Genomic DNA, 23,601 nt, shown 5'->3' with positions numbered 1-23,601 from the left:
ATAGACAAAGTATGGCACGTTCTTAAAGCCATATAAAATAATTATCGTAATTCACTATAAGTAAATTAAGTTATTTAAATTATTCTATATTGTTCATTTTTTATTATTTTAGCAAACTACGATAACACATATAACAATAATTTAAAAAAATCAAATCATTATGTTCCTAAACGAAAATGAAAAATTGCCGCCAAACGCTGTTCTATTAATTTGTTTTGACATTAATAAAAGTAATACTTTTGGCTTGAACATGATTATTTAGATGTGTAATGTAAAAGGTATAATTATTTAATTTCAGTTGTAATTCGCTGATTATTTAAATGTAGCCAAAGTGCTATTTTTTAGTTTGTGTACTTGTAGTGTTTTATTTTAATGATGGCTTCTACGAAAATTATAAAAGCAAGTAGATTTCTTGCTTCCTTAGCTGATAAACAAGCACCCTGTGCATTTTGCCAACGAATGGTGGACGAAGAGACAACCTATGGTAAATTGTATAGAATAGGTGATATTCATTGTCATTACTTTTGCGTGGTAAGTTTACGAGTAATTTTGCTATAAATATATTTTCCATGCTATTAATATATTAATTGTGAATGCTGCCGATATTATTAAATACCTTGATCTACCATCAAAATGTTTTCAGGAAAATCATAGTATTGTGTTTGATATACTTACAGTAGAATCGGCAACATTCGACAAATGTTAGAATATCTTGCTGTATATTGAGGTAATTTCCTGTAGTCACATTTTCATGAGATCTAAACTACAATGATTACTGGACTCCTATGAAATAATAATATTGAACAAAATAACATCAAATAACAATACATACATAAATCTAGCTAACAAATGAAGATTAATTTGAAGTACTCCTAGCAGTATTTCTGTCATAACTATGACATAATTTATTTATTTGCATTTGAGCTATTGTACTGATTAAATTTACAACATATTTAATTATGTTAACAAAATAATGCCTGTATCATTTGCTAAAACCATATTACATAAAGTGAACTAGTTATTGACCCACAAATTCACTAATGTTTTAGTTGGTTGTCAGGTGTTAGGCTTAAAAAAGTAGCTCATGTCGTTTCTTGGAGTTCAAGCTTGCTTCATTCAAAATTTCATAAAATCAGAAAAGAAACTCCTTGAGATCTGTTTTACATAAAGGGGTTTGTCGCTGGACTGACTGCCCTGCAATAAATTTTTAATCTTATGTTGATACTAATGTTCTTAAAAAAGAAATTGCAAAAATATTAATAAGAAAAATAATATAAAAGAAACAAATCAAAGTACCAATAAGAGCTTACCAGAATAAGGAATATTTTGAGTGATTGAATATAGGGATGTTATGGAGCTCCGTAATTTAACCGCAACCAATAAAAATAATGTTTATCATAATTTTTCTTTTGCATACTTGAAGAGAGTAACTAATTGTATTTTAAGGCTAATTTTTTCGTGTGAATATACCTGGTACTAAATAGTAGCCTACAAATAAAGAAATATCATATCCTGGTAATTGTTTTAAAATTTCTAAATAATCTGATATCCAAAACCGGTAAAATATATTTATATAGCCATATCCAGATCCAAAACTACACATCCATAACAATCCTCATTCAAAGTACTCAGAAGATCCTTGTATGAGGAATATCTTAATTATTTTTTTTTTAAATATTATCATAAGCCAAGATGGCCCAGTCGTTAGGACACCTGCATCTTAACCGATGATTTCGGATTCAAACCCAGGCAAGCACCACTGAATTTTCATGTGCTTAATTTGTATTTGTAATTCATCTCGTGCTCGATGGTGAAGGAAAATATCACCAAGAAACCTGCATGTGTCTAATTTCAATGAAATTCTGCCACATGTGTATTCCACCAACCCCCATTGAAGCAGCGTGGTGGATTATGCTCTAAAGCCTTAGCTCAGCAGTGGGAACATTACAGGCTGTTAATGTTAATGTAAATACTATCAATGCCCCAAATTAATTAAGGAATTACTAATATTCCTATTTACCCCTTCTTTGAAGCTTATCACTGGTGTTAGGAGTGGGAATGACAATAGCCAAGGGGTCAGGAATAATCGTGCATATCTTGATTGAATATACTAATTAATGAAATTTATTAATTTGTTACAGCTGCTATCTTGCTGTCTAATACAGAGGGGTAAAGATGAAGACGGTCTCTTCGGCTTCCTGTATCCCGATATACTGGCTGAAATTGAAAGGAGTAAAAAACATGTAAGTTCAAATTTATTATTGTTAAAATGTACATTTAATTTAAATAGACACTTGAATTTCGCACTTGTAATATTGTTCTATTTAAACTATGCAGCTAATTTGATTCAATCTTTAGTTTAATGGTTTTTAGTTGTGTAAACCAGGCACATTATTTCGACAATGTTACGTATGATGGGAGAATGATGGTTGAGGTTCAAAATCAAAATATACTTTATTCAAGTAGACTTTTACAAGCAATTTTGAATCGTCTTTTAACTATATTAAGTGAAGCTACCACCGGTTCAGAATGCAGATTCTACGAGAAGAACTGGCAAGGAACTCAGTATTTACTCTTTTTCAACATTTCAAAATACAAAGTCATGTCAGTTAAATACAGTTATATATGTTTATAATCCTGCCTGGAAGTCAATAAGCTACACGCTTTTTTATCACCTATATAATCTTGTATTGAATAATATGCCTTCTTTACCGATGTACTTTTTACAAATGATTCGATATTGATAGGTGCCACAAGATTACATGATTATTTAAATTAATTAATTATAATATTCTTGACGAAGTTTCCACCCATAATAATATAATAACCCATGTCCTGTTAGTTAGTCCTAAACAACTCCTTACTAATAGCATTCATTCTCCTAAAGTCCCCCGTCCTATTCATGTTGAATGATTGTTGAAGTTAGTGTTCAGACCATTTTGTTCTTTTTGACGAGCTCCGTGGTCGAGTGTGTACACCGGTTTTCATGGTTACTCCACTCCGAGGTCCCGAATCGATGTAGAAAAAGTTCATTAGTTTTCTATGTTGTCTCGGGTCTGGGTGTTTGTGGTACCGTCGTTACTTCTGATATCCATAACACAAGTGCTTTAGCTACTTACATTGGGATCAGAGTGATGTATGTGATGGTGTTAAATATCTATTTATTTATTTATGTGTATAGTATCTTGAGTATCATATTTTATTATACGCACCAATATGTATAATATTTTTGTTTGTGTCGCTTAAGGATTAACAAAGATTTTAACTACTATGGTTGTCTTCAAAATTTTTATAAATTCTGGTTTTTCGCCTAAATTAATAATTATATAATAAATATTCCAGAAATGTTCGTACTGTAGTCGTGATGGTGCCACGTTGGGGTGCAGCGTATCTCAGTGTAGAAAACAGTTTCATTTGCCATGTGGGAGGGAAAAGCAAGCAGTTTCATTGTTTTATGGAAATTATAAGTGAGTATATTTATTTATATTGATATTCCACAATAATTTACTAAAGAAATTTTTATATGTTTGTCTTGGATGTCTTCCTAAACAGTCATCTGATTGTGATGAAACTTTGGACTGCTGTACTGTGTACGCTTGCAAGTATTCTTTCCAAATAATTTTTCTTTGTATGCGTTTCCTTCATTATAAATGGTTTATGTAGACTCGTATTCTACTCAGCTAGAGCTGGTGAAGTTATGCTGGAGATGAGTGATTTACCGTTAAATAATCTATTTGATTGTAAGCTCACTTAAGTAAGTAAACCAATGTATATATCCTAATGGTGGGTTATGAGCAGATTTGGAGCATATTCCACCACACTACCCTAATGCGTTTTAGTGGATACACATGTGATAGAATTTTAGTGAAATTACACACAAGCAGGTTTCCTCACAATGCTTTCCTTCATCAAGCAAGTGAATGCATGATGAATTATAAACTCTAATGAAGCAAAAGAATGTTCAAACCACAGAGCAATCTCGGCACAAAACTAGGAATTGCAATTGAGTACAATAAGGTATTAATTGCATTAATGGTATTTCCAGATCATTCTGCAAGGATCACGCTCCGAAGCAGAAAATAGCAGATGCAGTCATGGCCAAGGCGAGAGTCCGTATGTCGATTCATAACAAATTAAAGCGAGAGAAACGGCAAAATTCAAAGAAAATTTATAAGAAAATCTCAAGCGATACCGGTATGGCTTGTTTTAAAATTTAATCGTTGAACTTATATCTCCAGCACGAGTGTAAATTAAAATATACTCAACCAGTTGTCGCCTGCGACTTTGCTCGCATATTATGGGTTGATCGTCAGGTGTGAGGCATAAAAAAGTAGCTTATGTCCTTCCTTATAGGTCAAGCTTGTTTCATATAAAATTTCATCAAATTCAGTTCAGTGCTTTGTCTGTCAAAGAGCAACAGACAGAGTTACTTTCGCATTTATAATTAAAAGACCCAGCCTCAAGTAAATAGGAACGTCAAATAATTAACAATATTTAATATAGTTTACAATATTTATTTTTCCAGTTTTTGTTACGATCATCCATTATCTTCCGCTTTGCAACCCAGATTAACAATTCACATGTCAAATTCAAAAATATTCTTCCTCTACTTTTATTATAAAAATGTCAAACCAAAGAGTATTCATCACATTTATATAATTCTGTGATTGAATATAACTCAATAGCTAAAAGCTATACAACCTTAAATGATTATTTATAAATATTTTATATAAAATAATTTATAGGCTTACAATAAGTACAAATTAACGTATACCTTTACAAGCACAGTAGAATGGTCACAAAAAATTATATCAAATGGTGATTCTATCAAAAAACTAAGTATCTTTTTTCTGTCGAAAAATTAAAATAAAGTCAATTTCAATGGTAGGAGGAGTTAAGGTAAATAATTAACTTTGACCTTGAATTAACGCGACGTCATTGGTCGAGGTCTTAATGATCTGTGGTGTTCTTCGTGGATTTGGGAATCGTATTTTAAATGTTAGTGAATTTTTTATAAGAACTATGTAAACAAATTAAAGTGGATATAAGTAGTTAAGTGTAATAGTGTTGTATTATATAACATAAACATAATCAGCCTGTAAATTTCCCACTGCTGGGCTTAGGCCTCCTCCTTTCCCGTTGAGGAGAAGGTATGGAGCATATTCCACCACGCTGCTCCAATGCGGGTTGGTGGAATACACATGTGGCAGAATTTCGTTGAAATTAGACACATGTAGGTTTCCTCACGACGTTTTCCTTCACCGCCGAGCACGAGATTAATTTTAAAAAAATTAAGCACATGTAAATTCAGTGGTGCCTGCCTGGGTTTGAACCCGAAATCATCGGTTAAGATGCACGCGTTCTAACCACTGGGCCATCTCGGCTCTCGTCGTATTATAAATAGAGATTTATTGATCAGCTGTTTGTAGTGAATATAGCCGAGCTATTAGCAATTTACTTGGAATATGTTAATCAAAGATTTGTTTATCTTTTATCTAAGGTGTTTTAATTTGAAGCTTTTGTGCTTGTCCGCCTGAGTATGGGTGGTGAACCCATTTAGCACATATTCTACTAAGCAGCAATGTTTATCATTGTCGTGCTCCGGCTTGAATGGTGAATGAGCAGTTGTAAATACAGGCACAAGGGATTTAACGTTTTAGGTCCCAAGATTGATAGCATGTTATCTAAATTATAATTGTAATATATTTGTGTTGTATCAATTTCAGAATGTCAAGAGACCGTGGAATCGGTCTGTGTGATATGCTATGAGTCAGTGGACGGGTTTCCAACTAATCAGACGTTCTGGCCTCCGTGCTGTGGAAGGGATGCGTGGTTTCATAGAAGTTGTTTAGAGGTAAAGTTGTTACCTTAAATTTATTAACTACAAGGGGCAGCTTACATATTCAATTAATTGGTAGAATTTCACTGAAATTTCCTCAAGATGCTTTCCTTACACATTAACAGCCTGTAAATTTCCCACTGTTGGGCTAAGGCTTCCTCTCCGTTTGAGGCGAAGGTTTGGAGCATATTCCATTTGCTCCAATGAGGGTTGCTGGATTCAAATGTGGCGGAATTTCTTTGAAATTAGACACATGCAGGTTTCCTCACGATGTTTTCCTTCACCGCCGAGCACGAGATGAATTATAAACACAAATTAAGCACATGAAAATTCAGTGGTGTCAGCCTGGGTTTGAACCCGAAATGATCGTTCTAACCACTGGGCCATCTCGGCTCTGGTTTCCTAACCGAGCACGAACTATAAACACTAATTAATTATACAAGCATTCAGTCCTTGATCCTGCAATCATTGGTAAAGATGCACATGTTCCAAGCACTAAGTCACCTTGAATCTGTAATCACATATAAATATTTAATTTCCAGCGTATGGCTCTGAGTGCTGGCGTCCATTATTTGAAGTGTCCGCTGTGTAACGATAAGGATCACTTCTACAAAGCAGTGCTGGATCAAGGATACTACATACCGGATAGGTTAGTTTATAGAAATAAATCTATATACTAAACTTTGCTTCTAAATATATATATATGTATATATATATCTGTTAAGTTATTGTTATGTTATGTTATGTTAATACTTGATGACTTACAGGCAGGATATAAAATCAAAATATTATTCATTCGAGTAAGCTCATAAAAGCACTTGAATCTTCATGTTATATGACATGTTGGATAAATATAAAGCTACCACCGGTTCGGAGAGTAGATCCTAACCAAAGCAATGTCTGCGCTATACTAGGGACCCGCCCCGGCTTCGCACGGATGCAATGCTGATACTAAATATACTACAGAATGTCTTACAACGTTCACAGTTTTTCAGTCGTTAGACAATACAAACCGCTATGTGCCTGCGTTTTAAATCTGTAATATCTTCGAAAATATTCATTTAAATTACACGCTGTGAAGGGTTATATTGATCTATATTAAATGCACAATGTATTTAAGGTAATTGGATAAGGATTAATGGTGTATTGAATAAAATCGCTTCGAAAATATGCCATTATTTCTCGTAAAAAGTAAAGGATAAAAATGGTTATTGTGGGTTATCCCTAAGAGATAGACATATACCATCGCGGACTTTTTTTGTAGAACTTTTTATGGTGTACAATGCTGTAGTACATTATTTTGATTTATGTCGTAGGGTTCAGCCAGCGTTTGCAATGTAAGCTCAAAAAAATTATCAGTGTTTCTCTAGTATATTGTGCATGTATTATACATGTAAACCTTCCTCTTGAATCAATCTATCTATTAAAAGAAACCGCATCAAAATCCGTTGTGTAATTTTAAAGATCTAAGCATACACAGGGACAGACAGCGGTAAGCGACTTTGTTTTATACTGTGAAGTGATAAGTATGTTATCTATACAGTTAATATTAATAAGAGTCTTATAGTAATCAGATTAGATGTTAAATCAAGTTCCTTTGTTCAATAAAGTAACATTACTTATTGTCGAATTATACACCAGTAAAGTAAAATACTTTGATGTGACAAAAACGGCGAATGAATGACTCTTCGGTAGATATCAAAATATTCTTTTATTCGGGTAGGAATCGTCATGTTCGAGGTATCATCGATTTGGAAAGTATAATCTACCGAGATGAACCAAGGCAAGGCAAGACAGTCATTAGTTACTCTGTTAAATTATTTTAATTACATAGTATGTCAGTATGTACAATTATATATGTATATATACTATGTATAATTGTATTTAACTAACATAGCGTTATTGACTATTTTTCCCTCCTTTCCTCCCTAATTTGGCCAATTACGACGTTATATGAAATTAACGCAGGGAAAATGTTTGGTGTTTAGCTTTGAAAAATGTCAGGGATTTGTTCCAGGACGCCTAAAACATATAACACAAAATGGCGACACAGACATCACAAGACAATAACGGTATCATACAAAAATTAAAAAATAAGTTTATTAGTAGGAAAGATTTACATTTAATATAGTTCTGTGAAATGACAATTCAAAGGTCCTTGTAAAAGCCTTACTCGTAAAGTATATTTTGATTTTTATGTATGTGACGGAAAATATTAATGATTTTGTCAAAAAAATGTATTACTAACATTGGTACAAGGAACAAACACAATCTGATTACTGCAATGAGCTATTTGACTGGTTTTTTTAAAATCCATTTTTATAATATTTAGTAGAGGTCAAGGAACCCAGTAAAAGTTGTTTTTTTTTTTAAATTCTAGTACATATTTGCTGAAAAATATCAAATTAAAAATTCCATATTTAAATAGCGCGCGAAAACGCTACTTTGACAATATGGCGCTGCAATGGGGTCGGCGACGTCACTTGCCTGTATTGTAATCTGTGGCACATGTGATCCACATACAGTAGGCAAACGAGGTTGGCAAGCAAGTGACGTCATCATAAGCCCGACCAATCAGGAGCGTTCTGTGTCACGTGACCAACGTTTAAAAAAATACATTTTTATTTATGGATTTTTGAATGAATTAATTATTATTTTCAACTTTCGTTAATAAATAACCATTTTTAAAGTCATAATATACTGATTATAATAATTGACAATTTATTTTTCGCATTGTCAAATAGCCTTAGAGTCAGTAACTCTTTGTAGAGCAATGTATTTTTAACAACAGGATACCGGAATTACGATAAATATGCAAAGATTGTTATTAAATTCAATTATCATTTAATTACAGGGACGCGGCTTGGGAGTTGGAACAGAATGCGTTCTCAGATATATATGAACGTACCGTTGTGTGTTCCGTTGAAGACTGCAAGTGTCCGATGGGGAGAGAATACGACGCTGATTCTGGGTACATACAATGAATAATATCAATGGATAAGGATGTTTTTGTGTTCCATACCTTCAAAATCTACTAAACTCTTACATATAAATGATACCAGAAGATATAGAAAATTTCTGAGAAGATTTCAGTGCAAATACTTGATGGACAATGTCTTCGAATGGTTGTGTTTTTAATAAATAAATATTGGACAACATCACATACGTTACTCTGATCCCAATGTAAGTAGCTGAAGCACTTGTTATGGAAAATCAGAAGTAACGACGCTACCACAAACATCCAGACCCGAGACAACATAGAAAACTAATGAACTTTTTCTACATCGACTCGAGTGGCGTACCCATGAAAACCGGTGTACACACTACCCGACCACGGAGGTCGTCCCTTTAATCTCTGTCATGTTGAAGTGTCTGGGAATTTATTCTACTGTGCTTGTTCGATGTGGATTGGTTGATACACATATTGAGTTCCATCCGATATAATCATGATGCATGTGGGCTAATCTGACTATGTGATGAGTTTTAAATATTAGTGAAGTCCTAGATTTGTCGATACATATTTTATTTTATATAATAGAATAAGATTTTCTTATGTAATAGGTAGGCGGACTGACTAATGTGCCACTTGACGTTAAGTGGTCACCGCTGCCCATAATCAACCTTGGGAACTGAGATGTTATGTCCGTTGTGCCTAATCAAGCATCCTTCAAACCGGACACGACAATGCTAAATATCACTTTGGCGGGCTTGTTAAAAGCATACAACGGACAGACAGACGTGCGGACTTTGTTTCACAATACGCAGTGATATCCATGGTATATAATAAACTGGAGAGAATCATCAGTCATGAGTTAAAAGAATACTAAGAGGAATCTATTAAATAATTGTAACCGATAACCCGAAACCGGCTGTCGTTCCAGGGCGTGGGACATCTCGCTGTGCGTGCTGTGCGGCGGCGCGGGCGCGCACGCGCAGTGCGGCCGCGCGCCGCGCGTGTGCGCCGCCTGCGCGCCCGCGCGGCCCTCCCCGCGGGCGCTGCACGCCCTCGCGCGAGGTACGCGCCGCGCGCGGTCCTGCATGGTCATTAACGCGCGTTGTTATTTTATAAATTAAAAGTCGAATTAACACGAGCCGCCATGGTGTGACGTCAGAAAGGCAGAAACTGTCATTTCAATATCATCTGGCACTTAATAAAGAACTTTTCTGGATTTATAACGCAATAGCGATTGTGATTCATTATTTTCCACAAAAAACACCAAATATTTATAGCTGTTAACGTCGAATGAGTACCGGTCATACGTAATAAACACACGACTGTTGTTTTTAACAATGTGACGTCATCAAAATGACTGACAGCGTTATATAAAAAAAGGTTTAAAATTTAATTTAATTTTATGGCAAGAAATCGTGTTTATTTTGCCGTAATATATTTTTTGTAGTTTTTTATTAGGAAAATCAACATTTTGAAGTACTTTTTCAAACATAGTAGAACCCTATCATTGTAATATATTTAATATATTTTCCAGTGCCCCTTCCATCTCAAAGTGGTGATAACACGCAGAGACGTCGGTTCGGTCCAGTGATGCCGAGTCGGATGTCTTTGAGACGGACCAAAGCAAGATCTACGCTATATAAGTATACAATCAATACAGTTAATACTATACGAATACTACAGTAGTTGAATATGATGTTTAAAATCAAATCAAATTCGGTTATTCAATATTTTTTTTTTTTTTAAGGGCCACTAGTAGCTGCTACATGTTTTAATGACAAATGTAACACAATTAAATGAAAATAGTTAACATGTGAAACTTTTTAAAGTAGCCACAACAATTACAATATTTATTTTATAAAATACATTAACACATAATTATAGCAACACGAGTAGAAAGATTTAAAAAAAAAAATAAAGTTTAAATTGATAAAAATTAAAGACATAATAAAAATTAAACATGCACTTAATAAAATTAAAATTGAAAACACAAATAATTTGATTTGATATAGGTACAAATTAAATTAAACATAGAAGTATTATACTTATTGATTCTCAAATTAAACACTACCACGGGTTCGGAATAGAAAATTCTCTGACCTAAGACCCGGTGAAAGTATCTCAGTGAGGTTGATTAAATATATGATTATTTTAAATATACTTGATATTACACAGAAATAGTCAGATGATCATTGTATAATGATGACCTTTACCTTGACCTGACTTGTACACCAGCATTCATAGACAATTTTTTTTTTTTAATTTAACGCTTCTTGGGATTCTCTTGTTGAGTCTCATAGGCCATAAAATTGTTCATATTTCATAGTTTACTTCATCCTTACATGTCATCATCCTCTCATGGCTTCTTCCATACTTCTCAGTCTGACGTCATCTCACAAGTAACATTCTTTCTAGGCATATCGTCTTTCACAGAATCCGTCCATCGTTCATGCTCAAGGCCTTCCTCATAACACTGTCCTCATTCCTCCTCATAACATGCATGTTTCATGTTCATTCATTACCGACTCTCATGGACCTTGAGATTCGTTTTCCACGCAGCTTCTCGGTTACCCTACATAAATGTATTTTAATATTTCTTTAATCAGATATTTTTGTGTGTGTTTCTATATATGATTTAATTAATTTCAGCTCGTCCACATCGAATTCTATGAGGGGCGATGGAGGTGAGTACAAGTATTCTATAGTCTATTCCAATCGAAATAGGAATAAAAGAAACCTTACTTACGTATTTGATGCGATTTGCTAATAACTCAGCTATATTGTGCCCTACTAAGAGTTTATGATTAATATATATTTGTTTATAATACAAGACTATTTCACTTAACTACTTATATCGACTTTAATTTTACTTCCAAAATATCGATAAGTCTCGTCACCCATCTCACATAACATTATTAATTGTTCCGTTAAATTATTTTCAGATAAATCAGTAACTGAAGTCAGTCGTCAAGAACTCAACTTAAAATCTCCAAGAGGAAGAATTTCAGAACAATCACCGCTGAAGAGTGTTGAGAACAAACTATCGTCACCATTGAAGTTGTTGAATAGAGATTTGTATGATAAGCTGAATGAGAAGAGCCTCGTCCTCGATCAGAATGTTCTGGAAGAAGTGCGGCACAAGTTCAAACGTCCCAAGCCTTTGGTTGTTAAGAAGAAAATTATCAAGTTAGTATAATAATTATTTATTAAAGTAACAGCTTGTATCCCACTGCTGGGTCTCCTCTCTCTTTGGAGCTTATACGCAAAGCTGATCCAATGCAGATTGCTGGATACACACGTGGCATTGAAATAAGTCACAATGTTTTCCTTCGTTGAGCACTAGATGAATTATATACAAAAATTATGCAAGTGAAAATTCAGTGGTGCTTGATTGGATTTGAACCCGCTTGAATCACAAAATGTGTCAACAATTTTAGGAACTAAGATGTTATGTGTCTCGTTCCTGTCATATGGGCTCACCTTTATACCGGAACGTAACAGTACTGAGTATTGCCGTTTAGCGGTAGAAAGTATGAACAGATTTACACAAAGCTCTACCACCGAATAAAACTTTACCATTTGCAATGGTTTCTAGGGGGACTCTCTAGTCTGATGGCTAGATATAAGGCTACAGATCCCGAGGTCCTATGTTGAAGATCCAAGTCTTCCCGATAAAGTTATTGTTTGAGATAAGTGTGTATTCTCGTGCGTCGGCAAGAGTGTAAAGCTGTTGGTCTTGCGTCTGTACTATTTCCGATCGTGTCGGATTTGCCACCTGATTGCACACAGCTGGTCTCGGTCAGAACGACACCATCATCGGGGGGACAGACATAAACATAATCAGCCTGTAAATTTCCCACTGCTGGGCTAAGGCCTCCTCTCCCGTTGAGGAGAAGGTATGGAGCATATTCCACCACGCTGCTCCAATGCGGGTTGGCGGAATACACATGTGGCAGAATTTCGTTGAAATTAGACACACGCAGGTTTCCTCACGATGTTTTCCTTCACCGCCGAGCACGAGATGAATTTTAACACAAATTAAGCACATGAAAATTCAGTGGTGCCTGCCTGGGTTTGAACCCGAAATCATCGGTTAAGATGTACGCGTTCTAACCACTGGGCCATCTCGGCTCGGGGGGACAGGTTTTAGGTTAATTTTATAACTCTATTGATATTATTTTATGTTTTACAGTGAGATTCTGGAACGCTTCATTAATAACATATCAAAAGAAAGTACTAAAACTAAAGAATTAATAAGGGAGTGGAACTCTCCGAAGAAATTACACGATGAAGAACGTACTTTAGAGGTGAGATACTTTAAATAAGTACTAGTTTACATCTATGTGTGCGGGGCAGATGCTAGGTACCCTCAATTTCTGTATCTATAAATGCAAATTATTATGATAGTTGGGTGTGTACATTTAAGGGCCATTCATTGATTAGTTTAGTTAAAATAATCTTATGTAATATTTTGTATGTAATTTTTTTATTGTTTAACTGGATGTACATATGAGCCACCTAACAGTAAGTGGTCACTAACCCCCATAGACATTGGTACCCTATAATTAACAATTCCTTATATCTGTGGCATATATAAAACTAAGTTTTGTTCATCTTTGTTCCTTCTTCGATTGGAGTAGACTGCAGGAGCGTTCGTTGGACGGCTTGCGGTATCTAGCATACTCTCAAATTTAAATAAATAAATATAAATATTGGACAACATCGCATACATTACTCTGATCCCAATGTAAGTAGCTGAAGCAAATAAGCTAAATATGTGGGGGTTTTTTTAATGATATCTCTATCGGTAGGCGGACGCGCAAATAGGTCACCTGATGGTAAGTGGTCACTACCGCCCATAGACAAAGGCGCTGTAAGAAATATTAACCATTCATTACATCACCAATGCGCCACCAACCTCGGGAACTAAGATGTTATGTCCCTTGTGCCTGTAGTTACACTGGCTCACCCTTCAAACCGGAACACAACAATACTGAGTACTGCTGTCTGGCGGTAGAATATCTGATGAGTGGGTGGTACCTACCCAGACGGGCTTGCACAAAGCCCTACCACCAAGTAAGGTGGTTCAATGTGTTCCATCACCAAAATCGCCGCGCTGCGTGTCTATTTTGTTCTTAAACAATAACAGTTTACAAATAAATTTATGTTTACAGGAGAATATGCCAGATATATCAAAGACTGAAGTAACAGAACCGGATATAACCAGTGCGGAAACAAAAGATGAATCATCTAGAGAAGTAGAGGTCAACGAGAATTCGCTGGCCGAGGACGATGACTCCAACAGCACATTTCAACTGCCATCGGAATTCATAGCGGACTACAACAGCGACCAGAGCTTATCAATAATTGATACACCGAAGAAATTGAAGAAAATCAACATCGAAAACGATTCGATTGAAATATCAGAGAATGACCAAATTATCAACATTGATCTGATCAAAACTGAAAATGATGGGTGTCTGAAAAATGTATCGATACCAGAGAAAACTGAGAAGTATGCATTTAAGTTCAGCACGTTCGATAAGGAAGTTTTAGAGAAAAATAATTTGGATATTGACATCGAAACGTTCAAAAATCAGTATTTAAGCGAAGTCGATAGACAGTTTAAGGATTCAAAACAGAAGCACAAGGGAAATGATTTCAAAAACGAATTGTGTGAAACTGACGAATCGAATTTGAAAAAGCCGCCAAAACGCAAACGTTCAACGAACAGTGTTGCCAGTAAACGACGTAAAACTACCAAAATGATAGAAAATAGAAAATCTGACGGGGAAGTCGATAAGAAAAAGCGTAAATCAAAAACGCATCTCTCGATTCGTAATAAGAATATAAATTTGAAAATCAGATTCAAGGATGAAAAGTTGAAATTGAAAATATCGAAACGCAAGAAGAAAAATAAGAAATCGAACAAGGATTCTCCGAAAGTGCTGAGACAGTATGTCTTGAATTGTTTGGACAATGTTATAAGCCGGCCCGATATTGACGTGGTTCCCTTGAAAAAATATCAAATCAAAACTGAAAAGGTATCGGATAATTTGAAACAGACGTCCTTAGATCGTTTCTTTAAAATAAAACTATAAATTTGAAATTGTTATATAAACAATCAAATTCTCAACAAAACATTGAGAAGTCGCTTGGTGGTAGGGCTTCGTGCGAATCCGTCTGGGTGGGTGAGCCAGTGTTACTACAGGCACTGTGTTCCTTTATGTTTTAGTTCCTAAGGTGGGTGGCGTATCGACGGTGTAAGGATTGGGTGTAATCCTTGAACGGTTGTGATCACTGACCATCAAGCGGTCCATTGTCAACGCTGCGTACATTCAATTTCATTTCTTTCTGTCGTTGCATTTTCATAAAATCCTTAATATTTTATGAATGCTTCATTGGTTAACAAAATTACTCATCATCAAACTTTGTCTTACCTGTGCGAATTTCAAGACGGGCTGCTAGTAATTATATTTAACGATACTAGCTAATGTTTAGTATATTAAAGATTATGGTACCACAAACATCTTTTTTATGTTTTCCGCACACTGTCTGTTTACATTTTGTGCACGTCATCTTGGACATTCTTTTCGTCCTCATTCCTCCGTCGAATTTTAGCTGGAGGTTCCTCATCAGCTTCTTCAGACATTTCTCGGTTAGTTTGTGGAAGGATATTCTCGATACTTTCTCTCGAGCGTCTTGGTAAAGTAGGAATTTCCAACCTTGTTTTCATCCATGCTGCTGTCAGTTCAGTGCTCAGTTTCTTCATATACTCTCCGATTCAATGGTTTTTCTCCTTTTGTTAAAACATTGTAAGTGTAAATCACATAGGAATTGACAAAGGCTATGTTTAACATGCCGTAAAACATTGTCATTGGCCATCTGTTAGTTTTTCCAGAACAGGACATCGAAGAACACATCTGGTCAAATGTGTCGACGCCGCCTTTAGTCTGATTATAGAATATAATCATTTCTGGTTTGCCAGTTGTAGAATTTATGACGGCGCCTTCATCGCACGAGGACAACATATACACCATCTTTGACGGCTTCGGCTTGTATGATACAAGAGTCAAACATCCATCGAAACACCATAGACGTACCCACTTTTCGAGAAAGTAGTATCGTTCGAATTTTCATAGATCATCATTTCATCTCATTCATCATCAGTATCGCTTTGCACATTGTCTTCACTTACATGGTCCTCAATCTCACTGTCACTGCCGTCATCTGCGCCTTCATCTTCTTCATTCAATAAAGAAACAATTTCTCTTTCATCCAACACTCTTACAATAAGTATTCACCAGTAAAAAAAACCTTTATAATTACCGTACATTAGTAAAAATAAGTAAAAATAACAAAAACAAAATCACTATGAAAGTGACGAAAGTTACACAAAAGATAAACATGCGCCTCCCGAGCGCAACGCATCGCTCTAACAGCAAAACTGTGGTACTTACCGAAAAAAGCAGCCGTCTCGCGCGAGTGTTGACCGACGACTGAATTGGCGCGGAAACACAAACTTGTACGCGCGTCGGTAACAAAATGGCGGCGAAATATGTATTTCGCGGGCGCCTCTGAGGCGCTAATTATCTTTCTAGGATTAAGCAACATTTGCCTCTAGATAGTGCTTGATTTCAAGTTCACTACGATTTGTCACAAGGACACAGATACTTTTTTGGGCTTGAGTCCCTTTCTGTACCCGCGAAACTGGATTTAATGATAAAAAATTGTTTTATTAAATGTGTCTTGTGGAATGTCGATCAAAAATGAATGTCTTTGATAAAGTTCGGTTATTTAAAATTTTGCATGTGTAGAAAACTTGGAGAATAGAATTATTGGTTCAGCGGACAACTTTTTACTTTATAGTTTCCAGACAATCCGTTTGATTCATTGTTTAATACATAATAATAAAAAAATAAAAATTTGTTATAAGTTAATAAGAGCAATTAAACTATGTTTATCACAATAATTATACTTAAAAATATATATATATATGTTCGCTTTAAATTTTGTATTAAGTTTTAATACTGTAACTATTTTTTATAACATAACATACTTATGTTAAGAAATTTATTTAAATGAATATGATCGTTTTGATACAGTTTTAATTTTAATGTTTTTATTCAAATAATCGTGGTTAAGTAATAAAGAAGTTAACTATAAATTGCTCATTTTTTTATTTATTTTCCACAGAATTTATTTATATACAACATTCACAGTTTTTTCAGTCAGTTCAGGACTATATTGATCTATATTAAATGCACGATGTATTTAAGGTACTTAATTGGATAAGGATTAATGCTGTATTGCTTAAAATCGCTTCGTAAATAAGATATTATTTCTCGTTATCCCTGAGAGACAGACCTTAGACATCGCGGACTTTGTAGACCTTTTTAACGTGTAAAATACTGTTGTACATTATTTGATCTATCTCGTAGGGTTCAGCCAGCGTTTGCAATGTAAGCGCAAAAAAATGTGTTTAATCCCATCGGAGTTTCTCTTGAGATTAAATAATGCACGTATTATACATATAAACCTTTTTCTTGAATCATTTTATCAATTAAAAAAAACGCTTCAAAATTCGTTGCATAATTTTAAAGATCTAAGCATGCATACGAACAGACAGACAGCGGGAAGCGTCTTTGTTTTATACTATGTAGTAATACATATAACAATTATACCTTTTTTTTTTTTTTTTTGTTTAACGAGGAGGAAATGCATTAACGCATGCCGCCCGGTCGGGGGATCGGGACGGGTATGTGGGACTCAACCGGGGCCTAATGCCCCGTGCCAGGGCAGATGCCCTGTCCTACCCACTAAAACCATCCTCGGGTTTCCACCATGCCGCCGAGTGGTGAGGCCACGGGATCGCCAAGGGCATGCAACCGCGACCCCACCAGCGGCAGCCGCCGTAAGGCGGCTGAATATCCATGGAAAGCGCGCCTAGTGCGCGCCTTCCCCCTCATCCTCCATGTGGGAATGTGACGAACTCCCCCGAGTCCGCCACTGAAGGCTGGGCGTCAACGAAGCTGACGCCCTGCGGCGGATAAGAAGGTAGGCTCCGCCGCTGACCGCCGGTGTAAAACACCTGGGAGGCTCGAGTAGCGAGCCCTCCCACTCCCTCCTAGCCAACGAGGCCATTCACATGGTTCGCCCTGACGCCGATCAGGGACGTACCAGGAGCGGCCCCGCGGCATCCCTCCCGCCAGTCTTAGCCGTGGCCGACGAGCAAGCTCAAGCCGGCCCCGTTGCCCAGGGTACACCACGAGGAGGTGACTGACATGTACCCCATAACAATTATACCTAAATAGACAACAAATAATAATCTTTATAAACTTTTCATTGTTTAAAATATATATATGAATTCTGTAACTTGGCAATATTTGTTAACACAATAAGCAGAGATATCTTAATCTACGTATTGTTAGAAAAGGGAATTCTTATGAATCCCTTTCATACCTCAATCACGAGAGTGACCAGTCGACGCGGAATCATCTGTAGATATTTAGGTTTATTATTTTAATCCCGTTTATCATTTATCCTGCCAATATAACAAATCGCAATAAATAGACTTCGCATCTTATCTTATTTTACAATATTTTAAACAAATATTACAATAAGATATTATCATATGCTGTGTTAGTAATTTTAGAAACAATCATCTTGATTATTTTGAAAGGTACATAGTTCATATCAAAATTTGTATAATTTCATTAAACCGAATAAACGTCAGTATAATAATATTGTTACAATAAGAATAAATCAGTGTGTAAAAATAATAAATGTGAGAAACACATTATACATAAAATATATATTCTTATAAATATATAAATATTTCTACTAAATTTTACAATAATATTAGTAGAATTTTTCACCATGTATTTTAGTAGGGCAACATCGTTTCACTTTTTGTTTACTAGTTTGGTAGGCTTCGCTTCATCAAAACAAGTTCAAATATACTAGTCAGTTACAGTAGTTGTCTTGATAAAAAGCATTTGTGTACTTATTTTACAATTAAATCTTAACTAGCTAATAACTTATCAATTGTACTTCCATTTTAAAAGGCTGTTGACATTTAAATGTTTCATTAATATTTTATAAGTACATATTGTCAGTCTCTTTGTTCGTCTTGTGAGAAGATTGCGACGTTGCCGCTCTTATCAAGTGAAACTTTACGTCAATAGAAAACTTTAATTTCTTTTGATTTTTTCTTTTATAATCATATACGTGAACATTTTATAAGCATATAAACAATAAGTTATGTACAAGTTGTTTGAAATGTGTGATTGTGAACAATATTCATTGTCTGACGCAATAACGGCTTGGCAACAGCGCGCGGAATTGGACTGAACTCGATCGCCCAAATGTATTAGAAAACTAATTAGAGTTTTTCAAATTCACATCTCTTATCCTTTTATGAGGTAAGTCTAAACGAGGAATACTAACGTATTTTTCTATTTCGATTCTCTTAAAAATATTATACGCTAAAAATAAATTACGTGTATGAGTAATTTGATTTTCCCGCGTAATGACGTAATTTTTGGGTGGTCGGCCATCTTTTTCCTGAATATGACAGTCATACGGATAGCTATCAAGGTTTTATTTGTGCGAGGTGTAAAATAAAATTTCTCAAGTTATAAGGAGTTTTCAACCCCAAAACTACCACGGAAGCATCCGGGTGAGTTTATTTCCGATACACGTATTTTTTTTTCACGTATAACTGTATTTTTGCGAAAATTGTATAAAATATGTTTCGAATTTAACATAACCTACATTAAGAAACTCGGTATGCCGTTTTTGGGTCAACCGATGTCTTTATCGTAAATAACCGTTTAGTTTCGACATTATTTGCATAATCCTATTAGAAAACTATACATAAATAACATAAATTCATTTTAAATATTTAAATACTTGTGTGACGTTTCCAATACGAAATTCTAAGAAAAAAAAACCTTATCATGGAATTTGGAATTTTAATCGAAGTTTTATAAATAAAACTACGCATGAAATCGTATTTTTTTCTCATGTATTATAATATTCAGTGTACGAGACAATTACAATTTCTAGAAAGTTCTATAAACTTCATTAACAAACTTGCCGGAACTTGTACGAAGTTACACAATGGATATTTATAGAATAAACGTGGTATTATTTAAATCATTCAACATTTTAAGTCATAAACGCGTTTCTTTATTAATAAAATCTCGAAATACCTTCATTATTTTTTATCAATACTTAATATCTAAAAACTTACTTAAACATAAGCCATGCTTTCTTGAAAGTTTATTATCAATTTATACTAATTATGACGAAATTTCGTTAAAAATAACCAACAATAAAATATTCTTTATTCTAATAAAAGCAAGTTTTTGAAAAGTCATGTTAAAGTTTTGAAATTACCACCGGTTTAGAAAGTGGATTCAACCGAGAAGAACTGGCAAGAAACTCAGTATAGTCATACTCAAAAGTGTACTGAACAACTCTTATCTATTAAATACATATTATTTAAATAAAACACATATTAAACTGAGTAATATGTATATCTATATCTTATAGGATAGATTCAGACTGGTGAATAGATCTCTTGAAATCTCTTGAGATCTCTTGACTACTATGCTAAAATCAACCTTGCCATCATGTAATTGGTCATTTATTTATGTGAACCAAGAAATTGTTTCATTCATTCTCGTTTAATATATTTATGAAATGTAATGACAGTAAACTGAGAGATTGTGCAATGTCTACACAATCAAAATGTTAACTCTATATATACCTTTTGGTGGATAGTATTAGAGACTTTTATGGTTTAAATGTTGAGTGTTGTTTAACTACGCACAAGAGACATAACATCTTAGTTCCAAAGGGTAATGGTAAGTATAGTTTCATTAAGATTTCTAATATTGCTCTCGACCGTTCGCCCATTCTCATCATCAACGACCAGTGATCCATTCGATCATAATAATCGTAAAATATGAAATTCTACATGACTTTTAATTATGGTTCAGCAGATATATTCATTTGATAAGTAAAATTTCAGCGATATCGTTATGCGTGCTGCGCACATGTACAAGCTATTTCGAAGATAAGAATGTGTCGTTCCATTCATGGTGAATATTTTAATTTTATAAATGTTACAAACCGGAGATAAAAATTAAATTAACATTCATAATTTATAGTTGAATGGGATTACTGTCATTATGAAGTTGGTTTTCTCTTTTAAATATAAATATATATATTTATAGTATAGGTAGTCACGTAGGTCATTGGTGCTGTTAGAAATTTTAAAGATTCCTTATATAGCAATGTGCTACCGACTTTGGCAACTGAGATGTTAAACGTTGTGGTTACAGCTGACTTCCCTTTTAAACTGTCACACAATAATCTTAGCATGATTCTCGGCGGTAATATTCAATGAGTAGGTGGTAACTTCTAATATTAATTTTGTCTCTGTGCGTTGGAGCATTTCTGCACAAAACCATCCAAATTGTATATTCAAAGAATTATAGATTACGAGTTATAACTCACTGCTTGATGGTGGATTGGAGATATGGTACCTTTGTTTATTAGTTTTTTTTTTTTAATATATATGTCCACCAGTATGTCATATATATAATTAGTCTCTGTTATAGTCATTACTCCATCAACTGTTGTATGACATCAATATGGCTTTTGATAAACAGTATTGCCTACTATCATCTCGACTCGTGTTATTTAGAGCGTTTTTTTATCTATCTGGGTTATGTAGCATATTGCTAAATAGTTGGAATGATTAAATCTATATATTTTTTTTATCTAAAGATTGATAAACGCCGGCTGGCTTAAGTATTAGGAAAATATTGATAAAAGAGTTATCTTTTTTTTATTTATTTAGGACTAGTTTTCGTACGTGTTTGGGGAGGGGGGGAGTTAAGTGGGATTCCGTTGTATCTATAATAATATTATGAAGAGGTATGTTTGTTTGTATGGATACAGTTTATACTAATATTACAAACGCGAAAGTAACTGCGTCTGTTACCTCTTCACGTTTAAGCTTAGGCTTGACTCCCGGGACTAGACATTGTTACTTTTTGAATGCTCCCCTCGAGGTAAAATGCTGTAGGTAAAACCGCAGCTTTAGTTAGTTCCAAATAAAGTGTCTTGTAGAAAGCTGCCTTGTTCCTATAGGGTATTAATTTCTTTATTGATATATTGCGTCCGCGCGAAGCGTTAGATATATTAATCTTGAACTCTTTGTAGTCCTCAGAGGTATCAGTATCAGAGGAATTAACAAATCGCAACAAAAACGTAAATCTAAATTAGTTGTCGTTATCTATTCGTACATCAGAATGGCTATAGAGTGTTCGTCTGGGCATCACAATGTCATATTATGTGTCCATAAGAAACGAATTGAGTACCATTTTTTTTTATTAGTGTTAGTTTCAAACCCCCACTTCAAATGGGGGAGCGCGTAAGAGCGTTTGTCCAGCGAAACAAAATTAAGTATAGTTTGGTCAGATGTCATTTCTCTTCTTCACTACTCCAAGTCACGTATACTCTATTCCAACTATAAGAGGAGAAAAGTCATATAAACAACATTTGACAGCGAATCGAGGCGATATCATTGGTCGAGAGCTTGCGTAGTCTATGATATTCTCTATGGATACGCTAAAAAATGGCGCCGTGAACGTCGACGAGACTGTTATCAGAATTTTGGAAGTTAAATTAAAGTGTCTATAATTGGTTAAGTGCAATGGTGTTGTATTATAAATAGAGATATATTAATCATAAACTCTTAGTAGTGCACAGTATAGCTGAGTTATTAGCAAATCGCATGAAATACGTAAAACAAAGGTTTGTTTATATTTTTTCCTACTTCGATTCGAACAGGGTATAATTGCTCATTGGTGTCATTTCTGTTCATCACTGCTCTAAGTGACGTACATAGCAGCCTTATCGAGTCTCTTACAAATTTATTTGGACAGCTGTTTGCGAAATATCTGCGCAATTGTCGTTTGAGGTCGTATTTTACGCGTATGAAACGAATATTAATAATATAAATTATTGCATTACGATTATTTCGTGACTTCCGTTCTTGTATATAAATTAATTTTTGTCATTTTTTTTTAAATCCGGTTTATTAATAATGTACGATAATGTTCGTCGGGGACGTCGTAGTTAAACAATGCTGTCGATTCGAATGTCAAATCAACGATCGTATAAGGAGAAAAGCGTTTAAAATTATTATTTTGATTAATTAAATGTTGATAAGTTCCTCACATCGCCAATGCGCCATCCATCTTGAGAACCGAGGTGTAATCCCTTGGACTTGTTGCCAGTGATTTATTGACTCGCTCAGCCTACTAACCGGAACTGAATATTGCTACCCAGACGTGCTTGCTTGTAGCGGGATTACGAAATTTTTACCAAGATTACCTTCCTAAGCATAAACAGCCCTTTCGAATAATACTACAAAAACCAAATAAACATTTGATAAAGAATTGTTGCGACAGCATTGGTCGAGAGAATGATATATGATATTCATTATGGTTTTTCGAAAAAAAATACGTTTTGAATATCGAAGATACTGTTGTATGAATTTTGGAAATAAATGAATGTCGATGTCATCAGTTGAAACGATTAGTTTTGTTTTATAAATAAAGATATATTGGAGCTTGGTCTCGTCCTTGAACTGTTTCCGGTCGTGTCCGGTCTATCGTCCCGTCGGGTTATAAGTGAATTAATCCCGAGTACACTTGTGTTAAACTCTATAATACGTCCCGCGCAAATGTCCTTCACCTGCGAAATATGGCCGTCGTGTTCAAAATGG

General features: G+C 34.8%; 2 protein-coding genes across 3 annotated transcripts in view; both read left to right on the top strand.

The window, feature by feature from the left end:
* Positions 1-231: 231 nt before the first annotated feature.
* LOC113391417 (uncharacterized) lies at positions 232-15,007 on the top strand. Its single transcript, XM_026627379.2, has 13 exons — positions 232-531; positions 2,142-2,243; positions 3,343-3,467; positions 4,046-4,194; positions 5,727-5,854; positions 6,382-6,488; positions 8,694-8,810; positions 9,721-9,854; positions 10,327-10,435; positions 11,442-11,476; positions 11,735-11,978; positions 12,985-13,099; positions 13,967-15,007. The coding sequence occupies exons 1-13, from the start codon at positions 373-375 to the stop codon at positions 14,891-14,893; spliced, it is 2,451 nt and encodes an 816-aa protein (XP_026483164.2). The 5' UTR covers positions 232-372; the 3' UTR covers positions 14,894-15,007.
* Positions 15,008-18,703: 3,696 nt separating this feature from the next.
* Positions 18,704-23,601, top strand: part of LOC113391386 (cyclin G) — a 31,134-nt gene continuing 26,236 nt past the window's right edge. The window contains exon 1 of one of the 2 annotated variants that reach the window (XM_026627338.2): positions 18,704-19,216. The gene's annotated coding sequence lies outside the window, so the exon portion shown is untranslated. Of the gene's footprint in view, positions 19,217-19,323; positions 19,474-23,601 lie in introns of those variants that run through there. The other variant, XM_026627337.2, reaches the window with a different exon arrangement.

Source organism: Vanessa tameamea, chromosome 31, assembly GCF_037043105.1.
Source record: "Vanessa tameamea isolate UH-Manoa-2023 chromosome 31, ilVanTame1 primary haplotype, whole genome shotgun sequence".
NCBI classification, from domain to species: Eukaryota; Metazoa; Arthropoda; class Insecta; order Lepidoptera; family Nymphalidae; genus Vanessa; species Vanessa tameamea.
Note: the sequence above shows the minus strand (reverse complement) of the source record. Positions and strands in the feature narration are given on the sequence as shown.

Excerpts from the sequence above, each read along its gene's own strand:
- LOC113391417 (XM_026627379.2), top strand. The coding sequence starts at position 373 with ATGATGGCTTCTACGAAAATTATAAAAGCAAGTAGATTTCTTGCTTCC. Across the intron at positions 4,195-5,726 it reads GAAAATCTCAAGCGATACCG|AATGTCAAGAGACCGTGGAA; the intron begins GTATGGCTTGTT and ends TATCAATTTCAG. Across the intron at positions 11,979-12,984 it reads GTTAAGAAGAAAATTATCAA|TGAGATTCTGGAACGCTTCA; the intron begins GTTAGTATAATA and ends TATGTTTTACAG.